Here is a 23,787-nt window from a genome sequence, read left to right on the forward strand (position 1 = left end):
ACACTGTTGGCACAGTTAATTGAAGCCCTGATTTCAGCGTGCTTGTATTCAGGTGTGTGGATTTATTAGTAAATTGTGACTCTTTGGGTTTCACCCCAGGATGGAGCCGTGGCAGAATGAATCAGTCCTACGAGCTGCCGATCAGAGATGCTCTGGAGTGCTGCTCCAGTCCCCTGGGGCTCCCGGAGCCTGAGTGCCCCCTCCCCGGTCACGCACACCCCGCTCACGCACACCCCTACGGAGAGCCCACACCCCCAGCCTACAGACCGGCCCCCAGGTTTGTATACAGCCAGCCGGACGCCCCCCCCGCCTACAGCCCCCTACGCAGGCTGCAGGACCTCACGTCCATGGTGAGCCTGCCTGACCTGGCCCTGCCCGCCAAGGACCTCCCGGCCCATAGGGGCGCTGTTCACCCGGCCGGACGCTCACCGGGGGCCCGCTCCTCACCTGCAGGGAGTGGCGCTGTGCCCGGCGCGCGATTGGTGGAGCAGGATTTTGGTTCGAGCAGCTGCTTCGCCCTGCCCAGCCCGGACTACTCCCTGGAGTTCGGCTGCCCCTCCTCCAACGGCTACCTGCACTTCCAGTCCTCTCTGTTTGAGAACGGTGAGAGGAGGGAGGAGGAGGAGGAGGAGGAGGGTGGGGGGCCAGGGTCACAGAGAGACGGGAGGAGGAACGGTTTCGACAGGAGCGGCTCTGGAGCGGACCTAGCCGCGGACGTGCGGGAGCGCGGCGTTCCCGACCTGCCGCTGAACGATGTGGCGGAGCGCGGCGTTCCCAGAGAGCGTTCCCAGAGTGCCGATAGCCGGCCGGGGCTCTACGAGGACTCGGATGAGGGTTCAGGCGACGACTGTGAAACCCCCTCAGTTGGGAAGAGCCCTTCTGGGCGTCGGAAGGGCGCCTCTGCCCCGGGCCCTGCCCCCTCCCTGAGCCTGGCTGAACAGAGGGACGTCTCGCCCGACGGCCGCCGCACCAACACTGTAAGCGCTCCCCAGCACCTCGCATGCCTCTCCCTGTGTGTTTCAGCTCACAGTGCATCTGTCACACAGTGAATTCAGCTCACAGTGCGTCTGTCACACAGTGAATTCAGCTCACAGTGCGTCTGTCACACAGTGAATTCAGCACACAGTGCGTCTGTCACACAGTGAATTCAGCACACAGTATGTCTGTCACACAGTGAATTCAGCTCACAGTGCGTCTGTCACACAGTGAATTCAGCTCACAGTATGTCTGTCACACAGTGAATTCAGCTCACAGTGCGTCTGTCACACAGTGAATTCAGCTCACGGTGCGTCTGTCACACAGTGAATTCAGCTCACGGTGCGTCTGTCACACAGTGAATTCTGTGATTTCTGCCTCATTTACATCAGAGAAGCCACATGGAGGCTGGTGTGCTCCATTTAACACTGAGGATTCAGCTTTGATTTGTTCTCATGATATTGGGTCTTTTTAACTTTGGTGGAATAGGCCAGTTTTTTTTTCTTCATGAAAATACATCATGTTTGGAAATTATAAATCAATAATATTACTAATCAGAATCACTATGTAAAAAAAACTTATATGTATGAAAACGAACTTAAATTTTTAAGCATATGCAGACAAATATAAATCCACATTCTGTGTCTGCGCTGGGCTGGCACTGGAAATTGGTATATTGGAGTTGGTGTGTACACTGATACATCTACTGCCTAGCTCTACAAACAAGATTATTGATCCTTCTTAACATGCTTTTTACATGTAGTGAGGTTTGGTGGTGTTGTGTTTTTGACATTAGATTGCTGTAGCTAGGCCACTTGTTGCTGATAAAGTTTTCTTGGTATGTTTGTTGGTCGGTGTCAGAGAGGCCAGAATCAGAAATGTACAGTAACACGCACACAGTCCCACCCGTGTTCCCTTCAGCACCGACACACCGATCATTTCATGCCAAATCTTAGTGCAGTATTTTCAGAATACCTTTGGTAGCAAAATAACCTTTGACTTGAATATTATTTTTGAGCATTTATTTTTTTGGAGCAGCCTCTTTGAAAATACTCTTATTGTGTAGCAAATATGAATATGTTAATATACACTCAGTGAGCCCTTTTAAGTATTTTTTAGACTTATTAAGTCTTCTGCTGCTGTAGCATATGCACTGTCACCTTCCTGTCAGCTTCAACCAGTCTGGCCCTCTCTCATTAACAGCGTTTCTGCCCACAGAACTGCTGCTCACTGGATGTTTTTTGTTTTTCACACCATTCTCTGCAAACTCTAGAGCAGGGGTCACCAACCTTTTTGAAACTGAGAGCTACTTCATGGGTACTGAGTCATACTAAGGGCTACCAGTTTGTTTTGTCACGCACACAATACTGACCTTTGAACTAGAGTAGGTCAGAGTTCACCTAAACTTATCTAAACTTCATGTATAATAAACATATTTTTAAGATATTGTCATTTTTAAATCTATATAAATGCAAGTGTGATAAAAAAAAAATAGCAACAGAATAAAATAAAATTTTAGATGCAGCTCACTAGTGAGTTGTGCTATTTTTAGAACAGGCCTGCGGGCGACTCATGTGGTCCTTGGGGGCGACCTGGTGCCCGCGGGCACCGTGTTGGTGACCCCTGGTCTAGAGACTCTTCCCCATTCTGACATTTGGTCTGAAAAACAGCTGAACCTCTTGTCTGCATGCTTTTATGCATTTAGTTGCTGCCTCGTGATTGGCTGATTAAATATTTGCATTAACAAGCTGGTGTGCAGGTCTACCTAATGAAGTGATCACTGATAGTATATTAGGTGAATAGCTGAAGTCATGTTTAATTTTTGCTCAAATAAGAAAGCGTAATAAGTTCAGCTTCAACAGGTTGATATATTTTGTAATTGGTTGTTGGTTGGTGGCAGGTTGAGAGAGCCCTGCAGGGTTGGGAGTTTCTTGTGTCTTGATAAAAGTTTGTCTATGCTGTCAGTGATGCGTGACACTTTTCAGAAGCAAAATGATTTTGTTTATTATTAGGCTGCTTCTAAAACTATTACCAGATCTTTGGTAATCCTCATTATAAAATGGCTGTACTTTTTGGAGCAGTGGTCTATGTCTTGTGGTTAGCATTGTTCTAGTGGTGGTCAATATTAAATATGTATATATCCTGGCCCTGAACAAAATCATTGCTACTGTTAAAGGTAAATATGCCAATCTCAGATGCTGGATTATTTAATTATTCAGCTTGCTAATGAACTAAAGAGTGAGAAAGTATTTTATAAATAAATGGTGATATTATATCTGAAGAATGCATGATAGATAATATGATTATGTGAACTCAAGCATTTATGTGAATCGCTACCCGACTTGTTGAACACTTGACTTCCCAGGAACGGGTATGAGAATGATATATGAAATATGACCAAATAAAAAAGTTACAGACGTCCAGGGAAAACAATTGTGAGATATGAGCCATTCCATTACAGTTTCCCATGAGAATTGCGGTGGGACAGACTGGAACATTCTGAACTCCTGAAAGATGTTGCATCTTTAGCACATCTCTGCCCAGATCTCCTGAAGTATCCTGAAACTAGTATTTATGTGTCAGATATGGTCTGTTTATTATTTCTTTAGAGGAATTTGCTTGTTTGTATATTGAAAAGTGCTTGTTCTTCTTTTTGCATGAAGCCAATAGTGTCTCAGTGCTACACATGACCGAATAAGTAGGCTGATTATTGGACTATGTGAGCATAAGGGCTAACCAGATTCTGCTGGAATTCTGCAGTTCATGGAGGACACCCCCACACCACTCCCCTTTTAATTTTTGACTCTGATGAAGGCCTTGTGCCGAAACATCAGCACATCTGCCAATAAAGTGGTGACTCTGTAAAGTAGCAGTGTTGCGCTTTTCCCTTACTTTTTCAAACATTTTTTGGTCCACCACCAGAGGTGTAAAAATGTTCCTGCTCTGATTAGACCATCTCTGTGATCTCTGAACAAAAAAGTCCTACAGATAAAAATCAAGACAAAAGAAAATTAAATCATTAATTTGTGTAGAGATGGCAAATGCTCTAACTGTTCCTCTGACATTGGCTCAAAGAACCATCCAAGAATTAAACATTGAAAGGGGGGGGGGGTCATGTCAGAAAATTATTTAGTGGAATCGTATTTAAATATGTGCTCGAGCCTGCAGTGATGGCCATTAGTGGGCTAAGAGGCTGTTGGTGATTTGGGGAAAGAGCTTCACACTTTCAGAGGAAAATGTTACGGGGGTTGGGGGACTAGAATGTTACATTTGAGTCGTTAATTTCATTGTACCCCATTCTGACTTCACAAAAGCCTGCTTAAATTTGCGTCTGGTCTTCATTGAAGGTAATTGATTTTGAAAGCGTGTCAGTAAGGATTAATGTTGTCTTGTGATGGTTCACAGCCTAACAGTCCAAAGAAGAAGCTCCTTCCCCTCCCACAGTACAGTGTGGGAGACCTGGTCTGGTCCAAGTTCAACCGCAGACCCTGGTGGCCATGTCAGGTGACCAGGGATCCTCAGGATGGAGGTTTCTTGAGACTTAAAGGTGGGCGTTCATACAGGCCGTTGCTGACAGTGTGCTAGATTACTGCAGCCAGTTGGCATGTTGCAGTGACTCACTTGAGGTTTTATAGGTGCTTGTGTCCAATATCAGCAATATTGATTCATGCCTCATGTTTGGAAATTATATAATGCAATGTCAGCTCTACTTGTGCCGTAAGAGGCTACTGTTGAATTCTGGCGAGGTATGATTTATAATGTGTGTACACAAACCTATATTTGCATTTAGCGTTCGTCAGTCTCATTAAGTGCTGTGAAATCTGGCCTGTCTGCTCCTTGAGTGACACTTAAGCAATCCCAAGTCCCTGCAGCGAATAGCCCATTTCACATGCATGCCAAAAGCCAGTTACAGATACTTAAAAGACTATAAATATTTTACTGGTTTTGGTTGATTGAAATTGGACTGTATTTTGGGTCTGTTGAATAGTTACAGCAAATAAAAAAAATAAAAAAAACGATGATATTTGGTTTGTTAATATGGGATTTCTTCCATATTGACCAACCGTATAGTTTAAATTGTACTTCCCTCTAGGGTCTTTCAGTGCACTTATCCCTGGTTATGGGTATGTACTTTGCACGTCGCTCTGGATAAGAGCGTCTGCCAAATGCGATTAATGTAAAATGTGATGTGTACATTTGATTCTTTGGTATTGGCTTCCAGTCCTGAAGGAAACCCTGAAGAAGAATGCCTTGCCACTTTTAAGCCTTTATTTTGTCTTTGCTGTGTGTCAGACTCTATTGACCGGCCTTGCCACCAGTACTTCATCCAGACGTTTGGGGATGGCGAGGAGCAGGCCTGGGTCCCGTTCAAGGCCATGCACCCTTTTGAGGGCGGCTACCAGTTTGAGAATCTACCTGTGCTTAGAAGGAGGGGGCGCCAGAAGGATGAAAACTACAGATACTCGGTAAGAAACCCAGAGCTTTGTGATTTTGCTCAGCTGATGTATTATGAGACTGATTAGTTCATCTCGTCTTTAGATACCCAAGCGTTTCATGGAGTCGTGGAAAGCCAGTGTGCTGGAGGCAGAAGCAGTCCTTCCCAAAGCTGCTGCTACGGATAAGAGCTGCACTGATTGGTCTGCCTCACAGGAAGAGAGCCAGACCTCAGAGGCCCCTCCCAGCACTACAGTCACCACGGTAACGGCCATGTCAGGTCATCCATCCAGCAAAACAGAAACAGTCTCCAAAAAGCCCTCCAGAGCAAAGGATACCAGTAAGTCCCCTGTCACCAAAAAAATGTGTTCATCCACCAAAAAGTTGTCTAGCAAGGTCGGGGACATCCAAAGAGGTTATGCAGACGCGGATACATACTCGGATATTGACTCTGTCCCTCGGATCCTGTGTCCTAAAGCCTTTGAACGACCCTCCAGACCCAGCCAGAGTCGGTGTCCGTTGCCCACGGAGACAGACACGGGGAGGAAACCAGCGAATAAGAATGTGAGAGGTCTGTGGTTTAGCAGACCTAATAGATCTTCCACTGAAGGTGCTCACGGTGCAGTCACCAGTTCCGAGAGAGGCTCCTCTGGTGAGCTGGATTCCCAAAGGCCGAACCAGGGAATCCCCGGCGCCCGAGGGGAGGCCTCCAGGGCTCAGGGCGCCCCGGGGCGGGAGCGGCAAGTCCTCTCTCTCTCCGCCAGCAGTCGTCTGATGACGAGGGCCCTGAAAGCGCTGGAAGAGCGGGAGCTCAGAGAGAGGGCGATGTCCGCTGGAACATCTGGCTCCTCACAGGCAGACGGCCCTGCTTCGGCCACACCCCCTCCTCCCCCCGAACAATCGGAGTCGGAAGGCACCGGCCGTGCGCGGCTTCAATCGCCAAAGGCTGGCAGTCGTGAGAAGACCCCCTCCCCTGCATGTGACAGTCACTCGCTGGAATGTGCCAGTAAGAAGACCAACAGCCGCAATGGCCCTCTGGTGAAGCGCTGCCTAATATCCCCCGACTTTGTTGACTCTTGTGCTGATCGGGTCACAAGAGAAAGCTGTGTGTCGGACATATCCTCGTGTTCCTCACCTGCGTTGTCTCCCGCGGAGGTCTTCCAGGATGGCAGGGAGATTTCCTTTAAGTCCCTTCAGGATGAGAGGAGTGGCTCTGGTAAAGCGGCGACCCTTCGCCCGGATGTGAACTACAAGTTCAGCACCTTCCTGATGCTGCTAAAGGATATGCACGATAGCCGTGAAATCAAGGGCAAGCCTTTGGTGCTGGCGCCAGGACAGTCCACTGCTCTCATCAAAGAGGAGCCCTCTCTGATACCTCAGCCGGGAGAGGGATCGGCGGGTGGGGTTGAGGATGGTCAATGTGAGCAGAACTGGACTCTGGGCTCCAAGAACCATGCGGTAGCGAAAGCCCGGGGAGCAGCTTTAACCGCACGCTCTAAGTCCAAGCACACGAGCCCGAGGTCTGTCAAGCGGGAAGAAGATGCCGATTGGTCTGCCAGGAAGCGTCGCAGGAAGAGCCGCCCTTCGCGGGCGAAGAAGAAAAGCACCGTCGATGTGCCTTTGGGAGTGGTTGAGTGTGCCTATGGGAAGGGCCGCGCTGGTCTCGGGGCAGCGCCTGGACCAGGGTTCTCTCTCCTCGCTGGGGAAACGTCCCTCGTCCGGGAGAGTAACTGCTCCAGCGTGGCGCCGAAGAAGCGCTGGCAGAACTTTGAGCCTGCCGCAGGGGAGGTCGGGGACCGTCCCGGGACAGAGCGACCGCACACCGAGGTGCCTTCAGAGCCCAGCGGGGAGTCCAGGGACCGGACGGCTCAGGGTGTGGGTCCTGCCTGGTCCTCTCTGCCTCAGGGGAGTGAGAGCCGGCCGCCTGGAGGCATCACTCCTGGAGTAACGGGAGGGAAAGAAGTCTCTCCAGGTAGGTACCAAAGTGACACTATCGGAGATTCTGCAGGTTGAGATTTGTTCACAGGATAAGGGGGCATAAATAGAAATTTGCAAAAGGTAAATTCCACAGACATTCGTGAGTATTTTTAGATGTTAGATCACAGCACATTTATGTTTTCTGTTTATGTTCTGTTTAAAATGGTGCATCTGGCTAAGGTTGCCCGAGCTGCTGTGTCCTCAGTCCTGTGCAACGTGTCGTCCGCAGTGCATTCAGAAACCAAACGCCTCAGAAAACCTAGCAAAAGACTGATCGAGTGGACCGAGGAGTACGATCACTTATTCTCCCTGAGGAAGAAACCGAGGAAGACCCCAGCAGCATCTGGGAAGGTAAGGAAAAGAACAGAGTGCCTGCTAACATGAGCAATGATCGCAGACGATTAAACATTTGCATCCTCCTTTCATTGTCATGTCCCTGCCCTCTGACCTGAAGGGGTCCCAGTCTACTAACCTGGAGGGGTCCCAGTCGAGTCACAGTCTAACGGAACAGGGAGCACCAGGGAAGACAGCCCAGGACCCTGTGAGCTCACTCCTCAACCTGCAAACCCCTCCCCTGGAGGACCAGGCCAAGAGTCCTGCTGGAAGAGCGCCGTCAATCACAGAGCAAACCGTTCAACACGATGCTCAGGCCCCACCCACAGACACACTGACTCCGCCCCCTGAGGCTGTTCCTTCCCCCTGCGAGGTCGGATGTGTGGCAGACCTGGCCAAAAGGCAGAACTCACAATCAGGTAAGGAGCCGTAAAATTGTGTGTAAAATTCTCGAAATTGTAGGACTCCTATGTACACGCTGATACATTAATTCATTGGCTTTCATCTGTGTTGTTGTACAAGCTGTTGTGTGTCTCCTAATTCATAATGAAGCCAATCATTTAATGCAGCTTCCACTGTATAAGTTCAGGTTTAGAAGAAGAGATTTATAACTTAGGAGAGAGGAGAGATGGTAAAAACTATCTACTCTTCTGCTCTGATAGAATCAGTTTCAAGTTTGAGACCATTGACATGCGTGAGGCATATTACATTCTGTGCAATAGCTACTGTACGTCATACTTACGGATTGTGTGCTGTGTGTCACCGTGCTGGTGTTGTGTCACCGTGCTGGTGTTGTGTCACCGTGCTGGTGTTGTGTCACCGTGCTGGTGTTGTGTCACCGTGCTGGTGTTGTGTCACCGTGCTGGTGTTGTGTCACCGTGCTGGTGTTGTGTCACCGTGCTGGTGTTGTGTCACCGTGCTGGTGTTGATCTCTCCTGCTCTGGATCCCCATCCGTGCTCGGCCTGCAGTATTCCAGGGCCGCAAGAGACCGAGGAAGCCCAATCATAAAGTCCTGGAGTGCTCCATCCAATCAGAGCCTGCTACCATCACGAAGAAGAAGGTAAGAGACCATGTACCAGGACGGCAGTTTTTACAGCTGTTCAACATCATTGAATAATTTTCATGTAGATGTCCATCTTGCTGTTTCTGCTATTTCGTGCACATTTATGCCTTTTGTTGCAATGTCTGCTGGGCAAGAGATAAGAATGCATTGCCCTCTGAAACATACACAGTCAAATGTTTCAACCTGTGCAGACTGTTCGCAGAGTTCGGGTTGGGGCAGGGTTGTATATTGGGGGTGGGGTTGTGAGGTTGGGGTGGAGTTTGGGCTTGGTTGGGCCAGGTTTGTGGGGTTGTATTCGGGTTGGGGCAGGGTTGTTGGGTTGATTTGGGGTGGGATTGGGAGGTTGTGGTGGAGTTTGGGTTGGGTTGGGCCAGGGTTGTGAGTTAGGGTTGGGTTGGGGTGTGGTTGCAGGTGTATAATAGCCCTGTTGACAGAGTGCCCCATCCCTGCAGGGCTGCCACCCTAAGGCCCAGCAGACGTTGGTGTTGCTGAAAGGCTCGTCTTCCCACTTTGACATGCAGCAGGACAGACTTCCTAAGATAATCATTCCTGTGAGCAGGGAAGGGCAGCTTCCTCATTCATTCCCAGGGCATGAAGGCAGTGTAGACTGTAGGCTCAAACGTCCATGAAAGAGGAGCCGGTTACACAGCGCCGGTTGCTGTGTAATTTGAGCCCCAGTGTCAGGACCCGTCAACCCATGAGTACAGAACACTAGAGCAGCATGGTACAGCCAGGGAACAGGCCACAGAACAGAGTTCTTCTGTATTACTTAGGTTTTTATTTTGTTGAGTGTTGCATGCTGTGGATAATTTTATAGATAACATTGTCTCATACTGACTACTGTTTCTGATTTCAGTGGAAACGATGCATTTCAAAAGTACGTAAATCATTTCAACACAGAACTGTGGAAAATTTCTCATAAATCTCCCCTGCCTCTCTCTCTCTCCCCCTCTCAGGACTGTAGGCAGTGGGGTAAACATGCGGAGGAGGGGTCTGGGGCCCAGGACTGTCAGGAAGCACAGGAAGTACAGAATGAGGTGAGGATAGGGGTGGAGCCACAGGGCAGGAAGTACTGAAGAACCAATCAAGAGGAGCCATATTCCACCACCTCAAAAACAAGACTCCCTTCCCATTGTTCATAATGCCTGCTATGATGATGATGATTATTATTATTGATAAGGGCTCTGTGTTGCAGGTTCAGTCTGTGAAAAAGGAGGTGTCTGATGTGTCTAGTCCTTCAGGAGATGCTGAAGATGCAGGTTAGTGTGAGATCCGTTCTCCTGCTGTTCCTCTGACGATGTCAGTTGCCAGAATTGTCCGTTAGAGGTTGTGGTGTTGAGCGATTGTGCTGTTGAGCTGGAGGTGAGAGTGGCTCTTTGATTCAGGCTCTGCGGAGGAGACCAGGTGCCCCCCCTCACTCGCCGGGACCCCCCCGGCCCCTGGGAGCCCCCTGGAGGGAGGGGGGCAGGACTCCGCCCCAGCAGGCCCCCCGGACCCCAAACTACACCTGGATGACAAGGGCTCCCTGGAGACAGAGGTGTGTTTACCTGGGCAGGTGCGCTTACCTGAGCAGCCTTAAAGGGGCAGGTCACCCAAAAATAACATAGTTTCCCCTTACCCAGCCTGCTCTCTATCCATCCTCATAGCTTCGCTGAGATCTGACCAGTTTTCTACAGATCTACTTAAGCTCACCCTGATAAAACGGAAAATTCAACAAAGAAAAGTCTCCAAATATAATGACTCGGTTACTCACAAATCCACATTATGCTAATTAGATGGACACACCTACTCTACCCACCCCAGAACTGTGTAGAAGGCGGAGCCAGGCGGAAACAGCGAGTGCAGTTACTCTGTAAACTTCAGCTCTCGATGCAGTACATCCTCTGACCCTCTCCCATTACCTTCTCAGGACTGCGATGACAGTTCGTCATCGACGAAGGAGGGGGCCTCGGCAGGTGAGGGGGCACTCTCCACCAATAAGAGGCCACCTGGAGAGAAAGGGGGTGCGGCTTCCATGAAGGAGAACGTGTGCCAGGTGAGGGCACCTGTAATGATGAGATGTTTATTTGGACCTCCATGAGCAAAGACCGCAGCCACTCCTCCTGCAGTCCATAGAGATCCATAAACTTACCCAAAGCACCAAACCAGCAGATAACAAACAGGCTAGACATACCAACATTAATTACTCTTTAAGTCCTACAACGAACACAACAAAGGACAGCTCTTATTACTGATGTGAACATACTGTACATACAACAAGATCCGGTATTTCAAATTGTTGTTGAACGGACTATTTATGATGCAGTGTGTAGTGTTACTCTGAGCTGGAGTTACTCTGCAGTGTTAAACACTGGCCCCTGCAGTGTGCAGTGTTACCCTGCAGTGTGGAGTGTTACCCTGCAGTGTGGACTGACCCCTGACCCTGTTCTCTGCGCAGGTGTGTGAGCAGACAGGTGAGCTGCTCCTGTGTGAGGGGCAGTGCTGCGGGGCGTTCCACCTGCGCTGCATCGGCCTGTCGGACACGCCCCAGGGCCGCTTCCTGTGCCAGGAGTGCACCTCCGGTGGGTCCCTGCTCCCCCGCTCACGCTGGGGTCCCCCTCTCTCTCCCCTAACACTGGGCCCCCCCCTACCCTAACACTGGGGTCACCCTCTCTGTCCCCTAACACTGGGGTCCCCCCCTCTCTGTCCCCTAACACTGGGGTCCCCCCTCTCTCTCCCCTAACACTGGGGTCCCCCCCTCTCTGTCCCCTAACACTGGGGTCCCCCCTCTCGCTTCCCTAACACTGGGGTCCCCCCTCTCGCTTCCCTAACACTGGGGTCCCCCCTCTCGCTTCCCTAACACTGGGGTCACCCTCTCTGTCCCCTAACACTGGGGTCCCCCCCTCTCTGTCCCCTAACACTGGGGTCCCCCCTCTCTCTCCCCTAACACTGGGGTCCCCCCCTCTCTGTCCCCTAACACTGGGGTCCCCCCTCTCGCTTCCCTAATACTGGGGTCACCCTCTCTGTCCCCTAACACTGGGGTCCCCCCCTCTCTGTCCCCTAACACTGGGGTCTCCCCTCTCTCTCCCCTAACACTGGGGTTCCCCCCCTCTGTCCCCTAACACTGGGGTCCCCCCCCTCTCTGTCCCCTAACACTGGACTCCCCCCCTCTCTCTCCCCTAACATTGGGCTCCCCCCCTCTCTCTCCCCTAACACTGGGGTCCCCCCTCCCTCTCTGTCCCCTAACACTGGGGTCCCCCCCCTCTCTGTCCCCTAACACTGGGCTCCCCCCCTCTCTGTCCCCTAACACTGGGGTCCCCCCTCCCTCTCTCTCCCCTAACACTGGGGTCCCCCCTCCCTCTCTCTCCCCTAACACTGGGGTTACCCTCTCTCTCCCCTAACACTGGGGTCCCCCCCCCCTCTCTACCATAACACTGTGCACACATGCTGAGTGTGGTATTGCATGTTGCGTGTTCTAGGTGTGCACATGCTGAGTGTGGTATTGCGTGTTGCGTGTTCTAGGTGTACACATGCTGAGTGTGGTGTTGCGTGTTCTAGGTGTGCACATGCTGAGTGTGGTGTTGCGTGTTCTAGGTGTACACATGCTGAGTGTGGTGTTGCGTGTTCTAGGTGTACACATGCTGAGTGTGGTGTTGTGTGTTCTAGGTGTACACATGCTGAGTGTGGTATTGCGTGTTCTAGGTGTACACATGCTGAGTGTGGTGTTGCGTGTTCTAGGTGTACACTTGCTGAGTGTGGTGTTGTGTGTTCTAGGTGTACACATGCTGAGTGTGGTATTGCGTGTTCTAGGTGTACACATGCTGAGTGTGGTGTTGCGTGTTCTAGGTGTACACATGCTGAGTGTGGTATTGCGTGTTCTAGGTGTACACATGCTGAGTGTGGTGTTGCGTGTTCTAGGTGTACACATGCTGAGTGTGGTATTGCGTGTTCTAGGTGTACACATGCTGAGTGTGGTGTTGCGTGTTCTAGGTGTACACATGCTGAGTGTGGTGTTGCGTGTTCTAGGTGTACACATGCTGAGTGTGGTGTTGCGTGTTCTAGGTGTACACATGCTGAGTGTGGTGTTGCGTGTTCTAGGTGTACACATGCTGAGTGTGGTGTTGCGTGTTCTAGGTGTGCACATGCTGAGTGTGGTGTTGCGTGTTCTAGGTGTACACACGTGTTTCGTGTGTAAGAAGCCGGGGCCGGACGTGCGGCGCTGCGTGATTCCGGTGTGCGGAAAGTTCTACCACGGGGAGTGCATCGCCAAACACGCCCCCACCACCCCGCTGGGCCGTGGCTTCCGCTGCTCCCTGCACGTCTGTCTGTGCTGCTACATCACCAACCCCACCAGCCCCTCTGTCTCCAAGGGTGGGTGCTCAGTGTGTCTGTGAGTGTGAGTGTGAGTGTGAGTGTGAGTGTTGCGTGTGTGTTGCGTGTGTTGCGTGTGAGTGAGTGTTGTGTGTGTGTGAGTGTGAGTGTGTGTGTTGCGTGTGTGTGTGTGTGTGTGAGTGTTGTGTGTGTGTGAGTGTGTGTGTTGCGTGTGTGTTGCGTGTGTGTTGCGTGTGTGTGTGTGTGTGTGTGTTGCGTGTGAGTGAGTGTTGTGTGAGTGTTGTGTGTGTGTGTGAGTGTGTGTGTGAGTGTGTTGCGTGTGTTGCGTGTGTTGCGTGTGAGTGAGTGTTGTGTGAGTGTTGTGTGTGTGTGAGTGTGTTGCGTGTGTGCGTGTGTGTGTGTGTGTGTGAGTGTGAGTGTGTGTGTGAGTGTGAGTGTGAGTGTGTTGCGTGTGAGTGAGTGTTGTGTGAGTGTTGTGAGTGTGAGTGTGAGTGTGTGTGTGTGTGTGTGTGTGTGTGTGAGTGTGAGTGTGTGTGTGAGTGTATGCGCGGGCGTTTGTGTGTGGTGCTTGTGTGTGGTGCTTGTGTGTGATAGAGCCTATACCCTGACAGTGCACTGAGGCGTGTATTCCCTCTGTGTGTCAGGGCGTCTGACGCGGTGCGTGCGCTGCCCGGTGGCGTATCACGCTAACGAGTTCTGCATGCCAGCCGGGAGCGTGGTCCTGGCCAATAACAGCTTCCTGTGCCCCAACCACTTCACCCCCCGCCGGGGCTGCCGCAACCACGAGCACATCAACGTCAGCTGGTGCTTCGTCTGCTCCGAAGGTCAGTTCCCCTTTCCCTCACCACGCGAGACACAGCACACTTTCTCTCCCTTATCAGGACGTTGTCTGGGTGCTGAGCCGCGCTACCTCTCTCTCCCTGTAGGGGGCAGTCTCCTGTGCTGTGAGTCGTGCCCGGCCTCCTTCCACCAGGAGTGTCTGAACATGGACATGCCCGAGGGCAGCTGGTACTGCAACGACTGCCGGGCCGGCAAGAAGCCGCTCTACCGGGAGCTGGTGTGGGTGAAAGTGCCCCGATACAGGCGAGTCACACACCACAGAAAACCCTTTCCTGCCTGGACTGCCATCAGACAGGCTGGCAGACAGACAGCCAGACAGCCAGACAGAGGGTACATTACATTTTATTTAGCAGACGCTTTTATCCAAAGCGACATGCGACAAGTCCATACCAAGGGTCATTAGAACAGCACCAGGTTGGACAAGGTACAATTGGCATTAAATTATCAGTTGTCTACAGCCATAAATATCATATCTCATTGGCATGGTTCATATAGGCTAAGACAGCAGGTACAGCACCAAGATGGACACAAATTCAACAACTCCAGCAAGAAAGGGCATAAGGTGGTCCTGGGCCGATACTCAGTGTGGGGGAAAAGAGGAGTAGTGTTAGAGTCAGTGGACGTACAGTCTGAGGAGATGCGGTGGGAATGGGTAGTGAGTGATGAGAAGTGGGGATGGGGAGTGGGGATGGGGACTAATGGGGATGGGGACTAATGGGGATGGGGAGTGGGGATGGGGAGTGGGGATGGGGAGTGGGGATGGGGAGTGGGGATGGGGAGTGGGGATGGGGACTAATGGGGATGGGGAGTGGGGATGGGGACTAATGGGGATGGGGAGTGGGGATGGGGACTAATGGCGGTGGGGATGGGGATGGGGATGGGGACTAATGGGGAGTGGGGATGGGGAGTGGGGATGGGGAGTGGGGATGGGGAGTGGGGATGGAGAGTGGGGATGGGCAGTGGGGATGGGGAGGTCGTACCACTGGGGAGCTAAGGTGAAGAAGCTCCATAGTCGGGGCATCAATAGCCATGCACCCAGGTGCCAGTAAGTGCAAGTTGACCCGTGACAACAGAGTGGAGTGGTTGAGCTGGTGTGTAGGGCTGAATTATGTCCTGTTGGTAGAGAGGGGCGTTGTTGGCTGCTGTAAGCCAGAGTCCAGGCCTTTTAAATCTGATCCTGGCAGCAACTGATAGGCAGTGGAGTGTCCTCAGGAGGGGAGTGATGAGTGAGAACTAGTGAGTAAGACTAGTCCGGTAGCCACGTTCTGAATGAGCTGTCGTGGCTGGATGATGCAGGCTGGTAGACTTGTGGTCAGAGAGTTGCAGTAATCTAACTGGAAGATTACCATAGCCTGGGCAAGTAGCCTTATGGTGTATGTGGTCAGGTATGGTTGAATCCTTCTGATGTTGTCCAGAAGGCATCTGCAGGTCTGTGATACTGTGGTGTGCTCTTTGATGTCCACGTGGTCATCTGGGTTCTTAGCAGAGTGGGAGGCAGTCACTGCAGTACCATTAAAGGTGACTGTGAGTGCTTGGGTTAGGGAGGCTCTGTGAGGGATGAAGAGCAGCTCCGTCTTGTTGAGGTTGTGGTTTAGGTGATGCCTGTAAATCCACCATGTGATGTCAGCCAGGCAGGGAGATACTCTCTCACAGAGGGAGGGAAAGTGAAGAGGTGTGCATCATCAGCATAGCAGTGATATGCAGTTAGGAATCCATGTGAAGTAATAGCTGAACCAAGAGTTTTGGTGAAAATGGAAAACAGCAGAGGCCCCAGTACAGATCCCTGTGGAACTCCTGTAACTTCCCTCGACAAATAGACAGATGGACAGACACCTTTATTTTTTCCCCTGTTCAGTTACAGGTGTTATTCAGGGGTTTGTCTCATGACGAACAGTTGCGCCTTGAGCTGGTTGTCTTTTGCAGTGTTGCATCACTGAATCTGGGTAATTGGGAAATGCAGGTGGCCCTTTTCCTAACATACAGTCACAACTCTTCCCTTCCTCCTCTCCCCCTGTCCAGGTGGTGGCCCGCGGAGGTCAGTCACCCAAAAAACGTACCCGAAAACATCCTGCGAAAGAAGCACGAAGTCGGCGAGTTCCCTGTGCACTTTTTTGGCTCCAATGACTACCTGTGGACCTATCAGGCGCGAGTCTTCCCTTACATGGAGGGAGATGCCAACAACAAGGACAAAATGGGGAAGGGTGTGGAGCCCACCTACAAGAAAGGTACTTGCCCACTGGCCATTATAGATGTGTTATAAAAGCAGCAGGCGGGGTTTGGATGTCCAAACTACATTTCCCAGAATGCCTTGTCAAAGGTGTTTGTCTCTCTCTCGCTAGCTCTGCAAGAAGCAGCCAAACGGTTCCACGAACTGCAGGCCGAGAAAGAGCTGAAGCAGCTGCAGGAAGACCGACGAAATGACAAGAAACCCCCTCCATACAGACACATAAAGGTGCCCCCTCCGTACAGACACATAAAGGTGCCCCCTCCATACAGACACATAAAGGTGCCCCCTCCATACAGACATATAAAGGTGCCCCCTCCGTACAGACACATAAAGGTGCCCCCTCCATACAGACACATAAAGGTGCCCCCTCCGTACAGACACATAAAGGTGCCCCCTCCATACAGACACATAAAGGTGCCCCCTCCGTACAGACACATAAAGGTGCCCCCTCCGTACAGACACATAAAGGTGCCCCCTCCGTACAGACACATAAAGGTGCCCCCTCCGTACAGACACATAAAGGTGCCCCCTCCATACAGACACATAAAGGAGCCCCCTCCGTACAGAAACATAAAGGTGCCCCCTCCGTACAGACACATAAAGGTGCCCCCTCCATACAGACACATAAAGGTGCCCCCTCCATACAGACACATAAAGGTGCCCCCTCCGTACAGACACATAAAGGTGCCCCCTCCGTACAGACACATAAAGGTGCCCCCTCCGTACAGACACATAAAGGAGCCCCCTCCATACAGACACATAAAGGAGCCCCCTCCGTACAGACACATAAAGGAGCTCAGGAGGTGCTCAGGAGACCCGTGTTTTTAGTGTGGTGAACAGCAGTGGCTCCCAACCCTCTCTCTGGAGATCTAATGTCCTGTATCTTTTCATCTCCACCCTAATTTGGCACACCTGATTGGAAAACCTACAGGACAGCAGATCACCGAGAACAAGGTTGTGCTGGACTGCTGTTCTGAGTATTTTGAAGTCCATCAGTGGCTCTACAACAAGACCCTCTCCCCTGATCCTGTAGGTGAACCGACCAATCGGAAAGGTGCAGATCATCACAGCCGACCTATCGGAGATCCCCCGCTGTAACTGTAAGGCGACGGATGAGAGCCCGTGTGGGGTGGACTCGGAGTGCCTGAACCGCATGCTGCTGTACGAGTGCCACCCGCAGGTCTGCCCCGGGGGGGCCCGCTGCCTCAACCAGGCCTTCACCAAGCGCCAGTACACCCCTGTGGAGATCTTCAGGACGTTGGTCCGCGGCTGGGGCCTACGCAGCTCCCACAACATCAAAAAGGTACCATCACTGGACACCTCTGCCTGTTCACAAACAGCGTTTAGGTTAGGTGTTTTTACTAATCCACGGGGAAGGTGGCTCATAAGTGTACTGTCATTGCTGTAAAACAGACAGTAGGTACGGTATGTCAGGCTAGAAGAAAGCGATGATACAGTAGTAATGGTGAAAAAATACAGCCCCAAGATGGATACAAATTCAAACAGCAAGAGACGGCAAAAAGTTGAACACAAGCTGTAGGCTAAAAGGGGACCCTGGTGTGTGCTGTCTGAGGATGAGTGTGGTTTTGGGGTTCTGGGGGAGTTTGTGAACGTGGTTTGTGCTTGGTGGTTTTGGGGTTCAGGGGGAGTTTGTGAGCGAGTACGTGGGTGAGGTGATCGATGAGGAGGAGTGCCGGGCAAGGATCAAAGACGCGCAAGAAAACGACATCTGCAACTTCTACATGCTGACGCTGGACAAGGTGGGTTTTTTTAACAGGGACTTGGGGTGGGGTGGATGGGGGTAATACCTGTATGGAGTGAGGGAACGCCCTGACCACTGCTCCTGCAGGACCGGATCATCGACGCAGGACCCAAAGGGAACGAGGCGCGCTTCATGAACCACAGCTGCCAGCCCAACTGCGAGACGCAGAAGTGGACCGTAAACGGGGACACGCGGGTGGGGCTCTTTGCTGTCACCGACATTCCTGCAGGTGGGTGGGAAGTCCCCTTTTCCGGGGGCCTTTGGGTTTCTAGAACAGGATGGCCACAGTTGCTGATGTCCCGGCGTCCTGTGTTGAATTACAGCACCTCTCTGCTCTAAGGTCTCCTGTGATTACAGCACGTCTCTGCTCTGAGTGAGAGTCTCCTGTGATTACAGCACCTCTCTGCTCTGAGTGAGAGTCTCCTGTGATTACAGCACCTCTCTGCTCTGAGTGAGAGTCTCCTGTGTCATGTGATCTGTCTGCAGGTATAGAGCTCACCTTTAACTACAACCTGGAGTGTCTGGGCAGCGGTAAGACTGCCTGCAGGTGTGGTGCGCCCAACTGCAGCGGCTTCCTGGGAGTCCGGCCTAAGGTGAGCGATGAGCATCTAAACCAACCTAACCCACAACCTAACCCACAACCTAACCCACAACTCAAACCATCACACCCACAACCTAACCCACAATCTAACCCACAATTTTAACCAAAACATCCCAACCCTAACCCGCAACTTTAACCATAACACCCTCACCCCAACCCCAACCCCAACCCCAGCCTCAACCACAACCCTAACACCAGAACACTCCCACCTGTCCGCAGAACCAGCCCCCATCGGAGGAGAAGCTGAAGAAGCTGAAGAAGAGGGTTCCAGTGAAGCGGAAAGCCCTGGAGGTGACAAGCCAGCGCGAGGACGAGTGTTTCAGCTGTGGGGACCCGGGGCAGCTGGTGTCCTGCAAGAGGCCCGGCTGCCCAAAGGTGTACCATGCAGACTGCCTGAACCTGAGTAAGCGGCCCGCAGGTGAGTGTCTCCGTGAGCGTCTCTCTCCCTCTCTCTCTCCCTCTCTCTCTCTCTCTCTCCCTCTCTCTCTCTCTCTCGCTCTCACTCTCTCCCTCTCTCTCTCACTCCCTCTCTCCCTCTCACTCTCTCTCCCTCTCTCACTTTCTCCCTCTCTCTCCCTCTCGCTCTCCCTCTCTCCCTCTCTCCCTCTCTCTCTCCCTCTCGCTCTCTCTCTCCCCCTCTCTCCCTGTCCCTCTGTTAATGACTGCATGTTTGTGTGTTTCCCCGCAGGTCGTTGGGAGTGTCCGTGGCACCAGTGTGATGTGTGTGGGGAGGAGGCCGGCTCCTTCTGCCAGATGTGCCCCAGCTCCTTCTGCCGGCAGCACCGGGAGGCCAGACTCTTCATCTCCCGGCTGGACGGCCGTCTGTCCTGCAGCGAGCACGACCCCTGCGGCCCCAACCCCCTGGAGCCCGGGGAGATCCGCGAATACCGGCCCCAGCCCCCCGCCACCGAGCCCGGCCCCGCCCACACGACCCCCGCGCCCCACTCTGCCCTACCCCCGGGTGCCTCTCCAGGCCCCCCGGACCCGCCCTGCCCAGGGGGAATCAAGAGCCCCTGTGGGTCCCACAACCCACACCCACTCTCCCACTCTCCCAGCTCCTCCTGTGAGGATGTCAAGGAAGAGGAACAGGAGGAGGAGGATGAGGAGGAGGAGGAGGAGGAGGAGGAACAGGAAGGGGATGGAGGGAGTGAGAGCGGGGAGGTGGATGAGGGTATGGTGGTGGACATGCTGGATGAAGATGGAGAGATTGAGGACCTGGGAGAGGAGGGAGAGACTGATGGAGAGGCGGATGTTGTGGATGATAAGGGAGTATCTGAAGAGGAAGATTGAGCTCTCCCTGTAGGCCTGTCAATCATAGACCTCTCCCTGTAGGCCTGTCAATCATAGACCTCTCCAGAGAGGGTGCGTGGCTGAGCACCCCCATCGGTCTCTCCGTGACGACTGGGTGGGTGAAGCTCTCTCTAGCCTGTGTGTGGGGTAACCCAACCTCCATGGGGTCAGAGACGGGGGTTTGGAGAGTGCGTCTGGTCTCCTTACATTATCCACGTCCTTCAGTTTATTCTGTATATTCTCGTTTTTTTCTTTTGTGATCATGTTTACATTGACTCAAGCTTTTGTGAAATACAGCGACTATCATGTCCGATCTCTGTGCAGAGAGTACACAGAGAGAGGCTGCAGAAAGATGGAGCTGAAAATGGCACAATTCATATTTTGGGAATAATACATTAATGGTCCCATGTGAAAGTGTTCCTTTGAATGAAAAAATGATTTTTGACGCAGAGAAGTTTCTACACAACAGATTCACACTGCCTATAGTATGAAACCAAGGGGAGATGGTTTAACACAGATGGGATAAAGCTTATTTGTCCTCCATTTTGTTTGAAATGGCGTTGTGTGTGTGTGTGTGTGTGTGTGTACACTGGTATCTCACATAAGGCCCTCTGGCTTCAGCTGACTGTTATACAGTGGGAGGGGCATGTGACTGACTGCAGCAGTAATTTTAGTACATTCCACGTATTTCACAAGGTTCTTCAACTAATCGTGTTTGTGTGCGTGTGTGTGTGTGTTTGTTTGTATGTGTGTCTGTGTCTGGGTGTGTGTGTGTGTTTCACTATGATTATTTCAGTGTTACTGCGGGAGTCGCAGTTGCAGGGTGGGGACCATGCGGGTTAGCATGCTAGTTAGCACGAGCTGGAGAGGCAGAATTAGCGGGCAGAGCGGTGTGACCGCTTCCCCACAGCAGAACCCACCTGCTGAACAGCAGCACCTCACTGAACACTGCCTCTACCCCGAGACGGCTGTTCTGCCCCGGGGCACCCTGAACACTGCCTCTACCCCGAGACGGCTGTTCTGCCCCGGGGCACCCTGAACACTGCTTCTACCCCGAGACAGCTGTTCTGCCCCAGGGCACCCTGAACACTGCCTCTACCCCGAGACGGCTGTTCTGCCCCGGGGCACCCTGAACACTGCTTCTACCCCGAGACTGCTGTTCTGCCCCGGGGCACCCTGAACACTGCCTCCAACCCGAGACAGCTGTTCTGCCCCGGGGCACCCTGAACACTGCCTCTACCCCGAGACAGCTGTTCTGCCCCGGGGCACCCTGAACACTGCCTCTACCCCGAGACAGCTGTTCTGCCCCAGGGCATCCTGAACACTGCCTCTACCCCGAGACAGCTGTTCTGCCCCGGGGCACCCTGAACACTGCTTCTACCCCGAGACGGCTGTTCTGCCCCGGGGCACCCTGCACACTGCTTCTACCCCGAGACAGCTGTTCTGCCCCAGGGCACCCTGAACACTGCCTCTACCCCGAGACGGCTGTTCTGCCCCGGGGCTGTGGGTTTGGCATCGCCTCGAATGGCGTGTGGTTGTTTTCGGCAATGGGGACATTCCACTTTCTTCTCTTATCTTTGTCTCCTCAGTTTTTTATTGAAAACCTCTGCAAAAATAACCTGCTTAGGCTCCACCCACAGCTGGCTTAGGCTCCACCCACCGCTGGCTTAGGCTCCACCCACAGCTGGTTACGCACAGACCTGCAGCACAAACGCCAGCAGGCCCAGCTTGTCAGCATGACCAGAAAAGCAACAGGAAGCCCCCTAGCCCTGCACTAGCCCAGCCATCCTGTGCTCCGTTCTCCAAACAGAAAGAAACGCGTATAAATACTTATAATAGTTTAGTTTTAGTCAACAAAAACATAACTTTACTTCTACCATCCTTACTTGAGACAATCCAGGTATGTTAAAAAAAATATATTAAAAAAAATCTCTATTGAAGCGTGTGTGTGTGTGTATGTGTGAACTGGAGTTCTTTAGTCCAGTTGGAATTACAAACAAGCAACGCACTGCAATATGTTCGTGTGAAAATGTGAACGCTAAAAAGGTTTATTTAGATTTTATTCTGTGTGTAGAGTTTGGAGAACCATACTATGGGGAAAAACTCAGTTGTCTTCAGTCCTGAGATAAGTGTGAATGGAAATGGCATTCTCTACTTTATCAAAAAACAACCACCGTGAGACATCTTGTACGGGTGTATGTGAACAGCTGGTCATCAATATTGCTCCTTAAAAATCAATGTTGCATCTGTAGACTCAAGATGGGTATTTTGTGTACTAAAGACAACGCAGCCCATAGCAGTTTTACTGTAAGTGATGTAAGCATTGGAAATCCTGAACATTTCAAGTAGACTGTGAACAGGTTTAGTGTGTTAAATGTTTTAGACAAGTTGGTCATCTTATGTTAAGTAAGCGAACATTTAGGCCCAGATAATGTATGTAATGTACATAAGTGTATATATATATATAGAACCTATAGGATATAAGTTCTCAGTTATTCTGAGGTCTGAAGTTCTGAGAAGAGTCTATATTTAGGCATCATAGTATACAGTGGAGTGAGAAGCCATTTGCGCAACATTAAGATTTAAGTCTATAGGTATTTGTCAAGTTTACTTGCAAAATTATGAAGACGTGGTAAGAAGACGTGTTCATGCGGATTTCGGTTTACATATTGGTCACTGCGAACATACCGTAAACTAGTATCGGCTGTGTTTCACTCTCGGGAAAAATGCTTACTGTAAACTAGTATCAGCTGTGTTTCACTCTGGGGAGAAATGCTTACTGTAAACTAGTATCAGCTGTGTTTCACTCTGGGGAGAAATGCTTACTGTAAACTAGTATCAGCTGTGTTTCACTCTGGGGAGAAATGCTTACTGTAAACTAGTATCGGCTGTTTCACTCTGGGGAGAAATGCTTACTGTAAACTAGTGTCAGCTGTGTTTCACTCGGGAGAAATGCTTACTGTAAACTAGTATCGGCTGTTTCACTCTGGGGAGAAACGCTTACTGTAAACTAGTATCGGCTGTTTCACTCTGGGGAGAAATGCTTACTGTAAACTAGTGTCAGCTGTGTTTCACTCTGGGGAGAAATGTGTGAATGAATTGCAGCTTCTCTGACTGATTTCCCCACTTCAGTGAATCACCCGGTTGCACACCCAAACAATGCAGAGACCAACCTTAGTCCAAACAGACGTCATGTACAAATACTCTGTTCAGTAGAATCCCTCCTGTGATTATACACAAATATAAATATGTTTAAGAAAGCTGTAACCTTTTAATCTGCTCTGTCCTGGGTCTGCCTGTCGCCTCTGAGTCCCTCCCCTCATCCAGACATAACCAGTCAAAAGTTAGAAGAGATTTCTGATTTAAAGAAGATATAAAACCTCTGCCTTGTGAGTCTGAACTGTACTGTAGTCCTTTGTGAACAATAAATATTACAGTCAGTAAAATTTCACTTTACTCAAAACCACTAGTTGCTTCTTTGATTCTTCATGTTTTGTTGTCTTGGCTACTCATGCCTTCATTTCCTCAGATGCACACCAGTTTCAGTTCTTTACCATCCCTCCCCCTTCAGCTATGTGTACCAGAAAGCTCCATGTGCAAATGCAGGCTTTTCATACATAGGATTATCATTATACTGAAAGATCACGGTCCCTTATAGACATGGAATGGCCCTAGTGCAAGGCACTAAACCTGCAGACACTGCGGCCCTCCAGGACTGGAGTTAAACCTGCAGACACTGCGGCCCTCCAGGACTGGAGTTAAACCTGCAGACACTGCGGCCCTCCAGGACTGGAGTTAAACCTGCAGACACTGCGGCCCTCCAGGACTGGAGTTAAACCTGCAGACACTGCGGCCCTCCAGGACTGGAGTTAAACCTGCAGACACAGCGCCCCCTCCAGGACTGGAGTTCTTCATCCCTGGCCTTGTGCTGTACACAGCACTGCAAGCATATGGAATGCACTGCTAATCTGAC

The 23,787-nt window shown here is 51.2% G+C and overlaps 1 protein-coding gene across 1 annotated transcript; it reads left to right on the forward strand.

Annotated features, from left to right (window-relative positions):
• Positions 1 to 347: 347 nt before the first annotated feature.
• On the forward strand, positions 348 to 23,277 carry nsd1b (nuclear receptor binding SET domain protein 1b). The gene is made up of 23 exons (XM_061247911.1): positions 348 to 977; positions 4,381 to 4,522; positions 5,269 to 5,441; positions 5,515 to 7,381; positions 7,616 to 7,737; positions 7,841 to 8,138; positions 8,689 to 8,780; positions 9,740 to 9,820; positions 9,979 to 10,042; positions 10,169 to 10,320; positions 10,693 to 10,818; positions 11,221 to 11,344; positions 12,933 to 13,133; positions 13,739 to 13,918; positions 14,021 to 14,177; positions 15,954 to 16,159; positions 16,274 to 16,386; positions 17,195 to 17,464; positions 17,805 to 17,921; positions 18,011 to 18,152; positions 18,410 to 18,516; positions 18,744 to 18,942; positions 19,213 to 23,277. Exons 1-23 carry the CDS (start codon positions 348 to 350, stop codon positions 19,812 to 19,814), a joined length of 6,165 nt encoding a protein of 2,054 aa, XP_061103895.1. The 3' UTR covers positions 19,815 to 23,277.
• Positions 23,278 to 23,787: the final 510 nt, after the last annotated feature.

The sequence above is a fragment of the Conger conger genome, chromosome 7 (assembly GCF_963514075.1).
Source record: "Conger conger chromosome 7, fConCon1.1, whole genome shotgun sequence".
Lineage (NCBI taxonomy): Eukaryota > Metazoa > Chordata > Actinopteri > Anguilliformes > Congridae > Conger > Conger conger.